The sequence below is a fragment of the Malurus melanocephalus genome, unplaced genomic scaffold (genome assembly GCF_030028575.1).
Source record: "Malurus melanocephalus ecotype Western Australia unplaced genomic scaffold, MMel_1.1 scaffold_535, whole genome shotgun sequence".
NCBI lineage: Eukaryota > Metazoa > Chordata > Aves > Passeriformes > Maluridae > Malurus > Malurus melanocephalus.
The window spans coordinates 314,256-325,241 of record NW_026623767.1 but is presented as its reverse complement, the minus strand read 5'-3'; the positions used below and the strand labels follow the sequence as shown (position 1 = coordinate 325,241).

Sequence of the window (10,986 nt, the reverse complement as noted above, 5' to 3'; positions counted from 1 at the left end):
AGTCCTTCAGAGCCTTTTCATTTCCTCGAACGTGGTGACAGGACTGCTGCTTTTAGCAAGCAAGTTCTTTTTGATGAATGTAGGCCAGGAAGGTTTGACAGAAATGCTGACATTTGTCACCCTGTGTGAGTGTATCTMAGCACAAACACGGTCAGCACATACTCAGCTAAATTCTATCTTATCTAATTACAGCTTCTAATTACAGTTCCTAAATACTCCACCAGCCTCAACAGCAGCATCTCCCTCAGTCCCTGTGGAATTCCAGATTCCAGGTCAGATTTGTAGGCAAGCTGGTTCTAGTAGGTGAGAACTATAAATAAACAATGCTGGTTTTTCTAGTTGAGTGACTTATATTTCATCCCCAGCTTTGAAGATAGATTATGTAACTGCAGTTTTTGATTTGTTGAACAGATATCAGTCTGTCAGGAGAGAGGCTGAGCACGATCCCTGCATCCTTCACCTTGGACAGGGCTTTCGTTTGTAAGGATTTTGTAAAGCTCACTGCAATCCTGTGTTTCTAACCCACATTTSCTCCTTTCAGCTGGTCAGCAGGGGAATGGAGCACGTGCAGCAAATCGTGTGGAGGGGGACAGCAAAGCCGTGTCATTGAGTGTGTGCAGAAAAGGGCTTTCCAAAGGGAGGAGGTGGTGGCCCATTCCCTGTGTCCTGTCAGCACCCCGGCACAGCTGCAGGTGTGCAACAGCCAGGACTGCCCACCCCAGTGGAGCCCGGGCCCGTGGTCTCAGGTAAACTGGAGAAAAACTTCCATTTTTGTCATCTGGTGTGGTGRAAATACTGCAAAAAACTCTCCTCAAAAAGAAGAATGGTGCAAACTTCRTGCAAGTGGCTTTATTCTTGCAGACAATATGCAAACCATGTTTGTGCAAACACGTGAGCTGTCTGTGCACTGTGACCAGCTGCACACCGGGGCTTGCCACAAGTGGGCACGTGGTGCTCTTTTGGATACAAATAGATGAATAATTCTGTCTGGATTCATCTCTGAAGGCTCTGTGAATTCTGCAGACCAACAACCCACTATGATGTAACTTCCCAAGCAATATTAACTTCTCTCAGAGATGACAGGCACTCAAGGAATGRAGAAATATTTGGGATTAGAGCTGCATATGAATGTACACTTGTACATGGATTGTGGGTTGATAAATGTGTGATTTACACATTCACTGCTCCCTTCTGTGCTTTTGYCTTTGTTAGAGAAACTCTCCCATTGCCATGGGGGCAGATTCCTGTGTGCACACCCTGCTTTACCCACCTGAACCCCCAGAGCTAAAAACTCAGCCCTGCTCCATCTGTCACTGCTATTGATGCTGTTCATCAAGGATAAATGCAGTACTGACAAATCTGRGATTTGAGAGAGAGCTGACAGTACCCTTATCAAAGGAGCTACATTCATTTAATTTTTCCATCCTAATTTAGTGTGATTCAAGATGGATTTCAATTAGCTGAAAAATTTATTACTTTTGTGTTCTTTTCTTGGTACTTKTACCCTTTAGGTGTTCAGGAATATCTTGCCCTCAGCATTCCCAGCTGAGCATGAGYTGCCCCCCTAGGGATTGCCCTATAATGTGCTATAACAGAGAAATAACTACTCAATAGTCCATCACAACACTCAAAAAAACCTCTTTATTCCAGTGTATCTGAAGGAAACCTGAGTGTGGCAGAGGATTATATAAGTCAGGTCTTCAAATGCATTCACACTTTCCAACTCTTTCCTCTAAGACAAATGAATAAATGAGACAATTATGAAAAATCAGTTTTCTTCCTCTTGAAGAGGTATAAAATTCAAATTGGGAATGTCAAATAAGCCCTTAAAAATTAAGTTTGCCAGTCCTGCTGAAATGTAGTGAGCAGGTCTATTGAACGAGTCAGTAAAGGTCTTGAGATTCAGCTGAAAACTGTTCTATTGCAGACTTAAAGGTGTTAAAAGGAAARAATGCAAAATCACAGAATCACAGAATGGTTTGGGATGGAGGGGACCTTAAAGCTCATCYCCTTTTTTCYKTTTGTCATGGATGGGGACCCCTCCCACTGTCCCAGGCTGCTCCCAGCCCCAATGTCCAGCCTGGCCTTGGGCACTGCCAGGGATCCAGGGGCAGCCACAGCTTCTCTGGGCACCCTGTGCCAGGGCCTGCCCACCCAAACAGGGAACAATTCCTTCCCAATATCCAATCTAAACCCAGGCCTCTCTGCACCAATCAGTGTAATTTTAAATGAAAATCTATTTTTCTTTGTTTCTGGAGGGGTTAAACCCAAAGATTTTTAGCATGCAGGTATTTCTGTTTTATCCTCAGCACAACTGTGCTTTCATGAAGTCTTTTTAAAACATTCGTAATTTGATACAAAGAGTGATTCTMCCTTGGAACACACCCCATACTTATTAGTAGAAAGGACAATTAGAAGAGGATGCAAGAAGGTAGAAAGCTGGTTTATTTCAGGGCTCTTTACTTCATTTCATCTCAAATGGCTCATTTAGACATTTTGTTGCATGCTAAGGCATCTGTTCCACTAAACTACAGCTCAGCAATGCTTATTTATTCTGGTGACTTGTCCTGAGCTGCAGCTGGCAATTGAAATATCTCCTTAAGCATTGTCTGTATCAGATTCTGTCTCGTGGTGAGGTTCCTTTGGTGAAGGAGTTACATATCCATTCCCTGGGCAGTTTTCTCTGCCTCCATCTCATCCCTCTAGGCCGAGGTGAGGACAAAATGACAAATAGCTGAGAGCATCTTGCCATGGGAGATTCTGGGGTGGGAGTATAGGACCAGCTTTCAGCTATGCTGAGCGGGGAAGAAGAACATTTTACTCACAAAAGCATTTTGCTCACAAAAGCATTTTGCTCACAGGTCCAACTTACCTCATCCACAGAATAGAGATATTACTTGTCTGTTCTGCATGAGGGCTGAGAGAGTTCACAGCTCACATTGGGAAAGCACTGAGGATGATGTTTTAGAATTGACACACAGATGYTACTGTGACTTATTTACTGATAGAATTTCAAATTTGCTTGTATTACAATGGCAGTTGCACAGCACATTAGCCATGCTTTCTGTGCTCTACTGTAAAATGCAAATAACGGCAATTTTCATTTCCTCCAGTTCCAATAAGTGTTTCTTTCCATCACAGTGCTCCAAGACTTGTGGCAGAGGTATTAAGAAACGGGATGTCTACTGCAAGAGTACTGGTTCTCCCAARGTGCAAATCCTGCCTGAAAGCATGTGCAGCGCAGAGCACAAGCCTGAGTCCCAGCAGACCTGTGTGCTCGGGCGCTGTCCMAAAAATGACCGTCTCCAGTGGGTGATTTCTTCCTGGAGTGAGGTAAAGTGCTGCAGTTTTGTGKCTCCTGCCTGCCCTCGCTGCTTATGGGAATGCTGGCTCAGGGATGCACACAAAGCACAGGGAGGAAACAAAGCTGAGCTGTCATTTGAAAATCAGGTGTTGTGGGCGAGCTGCTGTAAAGCCCAGCTGTGGATGGATGTTCCCCATTGTGTCTGTCAGTCACTGACTCAGGTTCACATTTCAGTTTATCCTTTACAGAGCCTGGGCTTTGTGGGGTTAGTTCAGTGATGTTTTTSCAATGCTGGGTTCGGGGTGTGTGAGCCATCACCCTCTCCCCTTTATCTGCCCGTGTTTTGAGGCTGCAGGAGCTGTKCTTTGTCTCTGCAGTGCTCAGCCTCCTGCGGGCCCGGCCTGCGACAGCGAGAGCTCAAATGTGGTGAGAAAAGCATCCACGGCAAACTGCTCACCTTCCCTCAGAGGAGGTGCAGGAACATCAAGAAACCCAACACCAACCTGGAGGAAGCTTGTAGCAAGGGATCCTGTCCATCCCAGCCGCTGTACAGCATGGTGTCTGGCTGGTACTCCTCGCCCTGGCAGCAGGTAGGAGCAGGGAATCCACGGTGGTGGCACCAAGGGTGCCTCCTGCACCGAGCCACCCCTGGGCAGGACCACTGGGATGGATGCAGCTGGTCCACATCCATCAYAGGCTTTGGTGCAGCTCCTTTCTTTGTCCTGAAACTGAACAATGTCACCTAAAAATGTTACTCATCCTTGAGAGTTGTTGCATTCCACTCTCAATTTGCAGCACTCGTTTCTCAGTCGCCTTCAAAGTGCACTGGGGTTGAGCTGTTGCACATCTCTGTTCATAATGTATTTGAGCATCTGCACAGATTGCCTGGAATTCCCTAAATACTGTGATTAATTGTGGGATCAGTCTGTATTTGTTTCTACATTCTTGCAAACAAGCTTCTGTATTTCTGGAACTTATCTGCTTTGTGAGTCATATATCAATGAGACGCACACTCATTTAATAATATTTACATGAAACAATGTATGCCTGACAGTTGCAATCAGATGAAAATGATCACATTTATCTTAAAGACTTTTCACGAAACACATACAAGTAAAAAGCTTATTAATTTTCAAATACTTCATAGCTCTTCCTGCAAACACATAGTAGTTTTCCCCTGATACTGCCATAATTATGGTTCCAATGGGAATTTTATCAGTGTTCAGGCAGCAGGGTTGGGCCCAGAGGCTCAGAGATCAAAAGAAATCAGTGCAGACAATCAGGAACAGGTTTTTAAAATGTTCAGTTTCTGTGTCAATGCCTGAATAAGGAGCCAGATTTTCAGCTGAGTCCTTAAATAACCAAAAGACGCACAGGTCTTTGAAAAGTTGGTCCTGATGGGGATCGCTGAACAGCAGCACCTCTGATCCTGACCTCTCTTGCTTTGAAAGCCTCATCCCAGCCCTTGAAAGTTTCCCCTTTGGCTTAGGCGGGTTTGCAGAGGTGCAATGGAAGCCAAGCTTTGTTGTGTGCTCTGCGCAGTGCACGGTGACCTGCGGCGGGGGAGTGCAGACACGGAGCGTGCAGTGCCTGCGCCAGGGCCGGCCGGCTGCTGGCTGCCTGCCCCAGCAGAAACCTGCTGTCCTGAGAGCCTGCAACACCAACTTCTGCCCAGTCCCTGTCAAAAGAGGTAAAACAGCTCGAGATACTGCAGCATGCTCGCTTGCTCAGAGTTCTGTACCCAGCAAACATTGCCTTTTCACTGCACCGCCTTTTCACTGATTTGGCATGTTCCCTCATAAATGCTTTTTTTCCCCAGAATTCCACATTTACAGTGACTCTCTGATATTAAAGCATTTCTTTTTACCAAATGAGCCCCCTTAAAGCAGACTTGAGAGTACGACTGGAGCTGGCGATTTTAAAAACAGGGATATGTTAAAAAAAGTGTGGGAAAAAGTCACACTGTTGGTTCTGAGCTGCACCTTTGTACTCTCCTGTTCAATAATACAAGCATCCTGTGCTGGTTCTGCTTTGTGACTAATAACAGCAACTTTGACATTTACTTAAAACTCAAATTCTTCAGGTTGCACCCAGATCCTGGGATTCCAAAATTGCTTTGCCTCGAATGTCCTTTTTTCCTTACTGCTTCYGATCAGTGCATAATATGCAGTCAGGGAACGTGGAGTTAAGGTCTCTCTCTGCTTGGATGTCTGCTCTATTTCTCCACCTCCTCAGTGTGAGGAGAAGGGAGAGGGGGGCAAGAGGTTTTGTGCCACTTGGAATGATAGAAGGGGAATTTTCTCAGCAYCACCACAGACAGTGTGGTGCCTTACCCATTCCATAGATTTGCTTACAGGGTGGTTRCTGTTTGGGACTCCTTCCTAAAAASRCTCGTAGAGGTCCAGGTKTGTCCCAAAACCYTTTAAACAGTGACTTTCCAAATACCCTGCATTAAAAAATTTGCTACCTTTTTAAAACTGGGAGCTGAAAGCAGCCTCAGTACAGCCTCAGCTGGTTTACAGGAGGAAGGTGGAAATGGAGCTGGGAGCAGAGGTCAAGCTCCTTCCCTGSATCCTGTGAACTGACATTAGCCAACCGCCCCCATGTCTGCCCCAATTCCTGGCATTCCCTGTGCCCCAAACCCCCTGAAACCCAGGGAGATCCCAACAGACCATTGGAGACATGCAGGGCATCAGCCTGACCTGTCAGGGGACCTGAATCCAAACAAGGGTTGSAGATGGAATGATCCTAAAAGGGATAAGTAAATAGTTCTGCTGTTTTTATCAGTAAATGTTCCTAACACTCCAAATTAACATTCCTAAAAGGTTCTGCTCTATTTTGGAGTTTCTGTGTAACTTCCTTTGCTGTTAGGATAGAGAAAGGACTTTCCTTTCACCCCCGTTTTCCCCTGCTATATTTCATGTCTGAAGTACTGTCTGTTATTAATTTTGGCCTTGGCCTGTTTCTCTCKCTCCTCACATCTGCAGGAGCCCTTTCCCCTTCATTATACCTGGGTCGTCAGGCTCTGGAGATCAATTATGTCCTCCCTGCTCTCTAGCTTTCTGTCTAAAGYAGCAAAAAGAGAGGAAACCAGCTGTGCTGGAATCACATTGAAGCAAATCAGTCTCTRTTATCAGCCATGCAGCTCCAGCTCAGTGATCACAGGCAAGAAATCCATGTTTCAGGGAGAGTTTGCACACTTTGCTAGACAAACCAGGTCATTTCCATCCCTCTCTAGACACAGTTACGGTCACCATAACTCGTAGTAAATCTGGCTGCTCCAAATGAATGAAAATCTGAACAACTTATAAATACCTGGGTAAACAGAAATGAGGAACTGACTGCCTGGTCCCCACCCACTGAATTTTGTGGGACTCTTTGTGTTCCTTGCAWTTGTCCTTGGCTAGGTCCCAATTTTGGCTGTACCTCCCCATTATTGACATTGCCCTCTGATCTTCAAAGGGGGCATAAAAATGTATTAACGTGGCCTCCTCAGTGCTTATACTTTTTATTTAAACAGTAATTAGTATTTTTTTTAATTTACCCTTTCATGGCAGGAGAGCTCCTTCCTGTCCTTCATCAGAACAGCTTTCCTTCATAAGTGTGGCATGTCCTTTTCATCTGTTGTCTGCTTTGGGTCCTCCCTGGTGGCAGGAGGTGAAGGAATGGGAAAGCTGGTGCAGAACTCCCAGCTGAATCCCTCCTGGCACTCCATGAAGAACAGAAAGGCAGTGCTGTGGAGTGGGAAGGCTGCAGCTCAGTCCTGAGCTCCCCCATTCCTGTTCAAGAACAGTGTTTTCTTTCCATAGCATTAGAATTTAAAGACAAGCATATCTGTTTTAAAACTGAGGAAAAAATTGCACAGTTTAAAATAATTATTATTTTTTAATTATTTTATTCTTCATTCAAATGAATTTGAGGGTGATAAAGGCACACCTTTGCCATCATATAAAAGGGAATAAAAAAAGAGCAGTGCTGATTAAACCAAAGAAGTTCCTTTAGAGAGATGGAACTGACTCCTGGCCCATGGAACATGCAGAAGTTGTCTGTGCTCTGTGAGGGAGCATTTATCTGCTGTGACTCAGTAACTGATCTGAGAATGCAGACAGTGGTGGCTGGATTTTTGTTCAGGCTCCTTGTAAATTCCTTTTATTGACCATGTAAACAGTAGTTCTGAGAGCTGAATGAAATCTTTTCCCATGCTCGCAGGAGATTTCAGTTCAGCCATAAATTTTGCTAAACCCCATTGAGTCTTACTGCTCTCTCAGACACAGAGAATTTGTTTATAAATCACCCGTAGGAATCATCACTCWGCTCTTTTAGAGGAGCATAAAGCATCCACTGCAAAACTGGGGAGAGGAGCAGCTGTGAGGTGTTTTTAAAGCAATGGAGCTGTGTGTATAAATGATATCTGTGTCATTCAAACATCATCATAAATCAAAGAGAAATAAGATTTTATTGAAAAATACAATTTGGCTGAAAAGCTGGGCTTTTAAGAACTAACCATGGTCAGCCAGTCTCTTCTACCACTGCAATTTATTAAGATTTTTGCCAACATGGCATAGTCAAAGTCCTAAAAGCCTGACTCAGGATACCTAACTGAAAAAAGAGATTTCTGAGGTTGCCTGCAGAGTGGAAGGGAGAGAAAGAATTCCCTGCAGAAAGTGCTGGAATGCAAGGCCAGAGCAGAGCACTTTGTGCAGGGCCCAGRCATTGTGAGTGCCAGGAGCTCTGTGTGCWGGTGAGCTCCACGTGGGGATGGTGGCAACCAGCAGCTGCCATCACACATGGATGGGTTCATTTGTACCTGGCCTGGCTGTAGAACAACATTTGTAAGCAGAGATGTAAACACAGATAAAACCTTTTTTATCTTCTAATGCAGAATTTCCTCTTGTTCTCCTCAGCTACAGTGCGCTCTAAATTTTTTAATTTAGCTTTTGACCCTCCTGTGATATTAGCTCTGTCTCAATCAAGCTAACAAACCTCTTAATAATAATCTAATGGCTCTTAACAAACTAAAGCAAGGAATTAGTATTTTGAGATGAAAGCTCATTCATGTTTCCTCTCCTTTGAATCGAGTCACCTCTCATATTTTCAATATTACCCAATGTAAGTGTGTGGGACTGCTGCCCAACTTTCAGACTTGCTAAAACACAGCCTGACCATATTGCTTGGGTTTCTCCCCTTCAGAYGATCCTTCTTGTGTGGATTTCTTCACTTGGTGTCATCTGGTGCCCCAGCATGGTGTCTGTAACCACAAATTTTATGGCAAGCAATGCTGTAAATCATGCACGAAGAAGAACTGATAGCAGCGTGTTATCGGAACCCTTCAGTGACAGGATTCTCTTCTTCAATTTATGTTGGAATTATCTCTGCTTTGAGGCAAGACATGGTGCCACATAAACCACTGATGGAAGAGACATTTTTTTCTAAGGGAATGTCTGAGGTACAGTAATTGTTGGATATGTGCTGAAAAAGGAATGTTTCTTTTTTTTTTTTTTTTACTCTATTTGCTGACCTCACTAAAGCACAGGGTACTATGGATCACTTGAACACTGAGACTCGAGGGGAAGTTCTTCTTTCTTTAAAAGTGTCATTTTGCACTGTCACATGTTACGAGGAAGAAATCAAGGTGAGGGAGCCTTTTCTGGCTGATTTCTCAGAATGCAGAGCAGGAGAGCTKGGGAGCTGGAGGAGGACGGCTGCAGGGTGGCAGCAGGACAGATCACCCACCAGAAGAGTGTCCTTTGCTGGGTTTTGTGACTGTTGTCCTGGGCTGAGGAAGCTGTTTGCTGCCCCAGAGGGACACCCTGCTGGCTGTGGGCTGGGGAAGGCAGCGTCACAYGTGTGGCCACCAGAAGTAAATAGTGCACTACAAAGATATATGGTGCTTCTCTACCAGACTTGCTGCTGGAAAAGCAAGTTTTTTTTTTTTTGCATCATGCTAATGTTTTTATAATTTTGAAGAATTCATTTTCTGCTTCRTGTAGAAACTCAGAGGTGGTTAACTAGTAACTTGAAATGTATTCCTAGAAATATGCAGCGCTAGAATATTTGGACTTTTAATATTGCTGTGTTACAAGTAAAATAGAATTTCATATTTCAGCTAACTCAAGGAACTCGGATTGATTGAGATCAATGGTTGTTTTCAACTTTCTAAGCTCATTAGGTATGTAATTTTAAAATTTAAACTTGATATTTCTGAGTAGTTTTGTTTCAGAAGCTAGATTGTTTGAATGCCAAGATACTGAAAAAYGTCTTCGTTCTAATCTCAAATCTCTCTGCAAATTTTGATTCATCCATTACCCAAAAGGAAATAACAGAATATTATGGTCCATTAATTCATGCTGAACTTCTCTAAACAGTTATTTATTCAAGTTGCGTGAAAAAAGAAAAAAAAAAGCATGAAAAAATAAAGATAAGTGGATTATTTACTCTTCCCAAATAAAGTCAATTCTACTTTTATACCCTCTAACTTGTATTTAGTTCAGAATCCACCAGCAAACAGAAGAATTGTGAATGTGCTGATATTCGTGGCCGTTCAGTATCGAGATGTTTGATGGCACCATAAATCAGTGGTGCCATTCAAGAGGTTTCTGCAATGAAAGAACCCCGACCCAATGGGTTTGCCAAACCCATTCTGAGACAGAGCTGTGTCCTACTGTAATTTTCTGGGGAGTGCCTATGAGGGACGTATTTATCTAATTCCACCCAATCCCACAACTTTGTTTGATGAATGTAGTTCAGTTTGGCTGTTTTTTTTTTTTTAAATTATGGTTTCAGTGTAGGATTAGCCAGCTCAGCACTAATGCCAGACAGTGGTCACTTAAAATTAGCAGTTCCTTCTGAAACAATTTAAATTAAAAACATRTATTCTGTGATACTTTAGGGAATGATTGGAAACATATCTCAACCTACACTGCTCCATCTTGATATTGGACATTGTGTAATTATAACCCTTTTTCTAGGAAAACTACAAGGTTGTTTTTGTTTTGTTTTTATAATTGTGTCCTTTTTATTATTTGATGTAAAATAATTAATTTATTAATGCATAGCTTTTCTTTTATTTTTCTTTGCTCACTTCCTTAAGTGACAACCGAGGAAAGAAAATGGTAGCATCACAAAGTATGAATTATGKTGTAAAAAAAAAGCAAAAAAACCTATAAGTGTAATATTTAATTATTTTATAAGCTTTGTAATAAAATACTCTAACTGTTTCATTGTATTTGGAATTGTAAAATCCATTAATAAAATATGGAGGCTRTAAGTAAAGTATGGAGGTTATAAGTAAAATATGGAGGTTATARGTRAAGTATGGAGGTTATAAGTATGGMGGTTGTAAGTAAAATATGGARGTTGTAAGTAAAATATGGAGGTAATAAGTAAAATATGGAGGTTATAAGTAAATATTGAGTGTTATTAGTGCTATATGCATTCCCTTGCATCTGTGCTGATGTCCCATAAGGTGAGGATTGTCCTGTTTTTCTCCTGCTGTGTAACTGGGGAATGTTYCTGTGGAGGGCAGTGATGACAGCTGCCCACAGGGACAGTCTGGACCCTGGGGTGGCAGTTTGGCCCCGTGGCTGGGTGTGAGTGACCTCCCTGCCCAGCCAGGCCTGGCCATTGGGTGATGGTGGGATCCCGTTGTTAACAGCTGGGATGATGGATGGGATGATGGATGG

The 10,986-nt window shown here is 43.1% G+C and overlaps 1 protein-coding gene across 3 annotated transcripts in view; it reads left to right on the top strand.

Moving 5' to 3' along the window:
* ADAMTS18 (ADAM metallopeptidase with thrombospondin type 1 motif 18) overlaps window positions 1-10,710 on the top strand; it is a 76,062-nt gene extending 65,352 nt beyond the window's left edge. For all 3 annotated transcript variants that reach the window (XM_057381859.1, XM_057381858.1, XM_057381860.1), the window contains exons 19-23: window positions 542-746; window positions 3,142-3,333; window positions 3,682-3,894; window positions 4,847-4,994; window positions 8,495-10,710. In XM_057381859.1, coding sequence (XP_057237842.1) covers window positions 542-746; window positions 3,142-3,333; window positions 3,682-3,894; window positions 4,847-4,994; window positions 8,495-8,610 — 874 coding nt within the window. In that variant the 3' untranslated portion in view covers window positions 8,611-10,710. The remainder of the gene's footprint in view (window positions 1-541; window positions 747-3,141; window positions 3,334-3,681; window positions 3,895-4,846; window positions 4,995-8,494) is intronic.
* The last annotated feature ends 276 nt before the right edge of the window (window positions 10,711-10,986 follow it).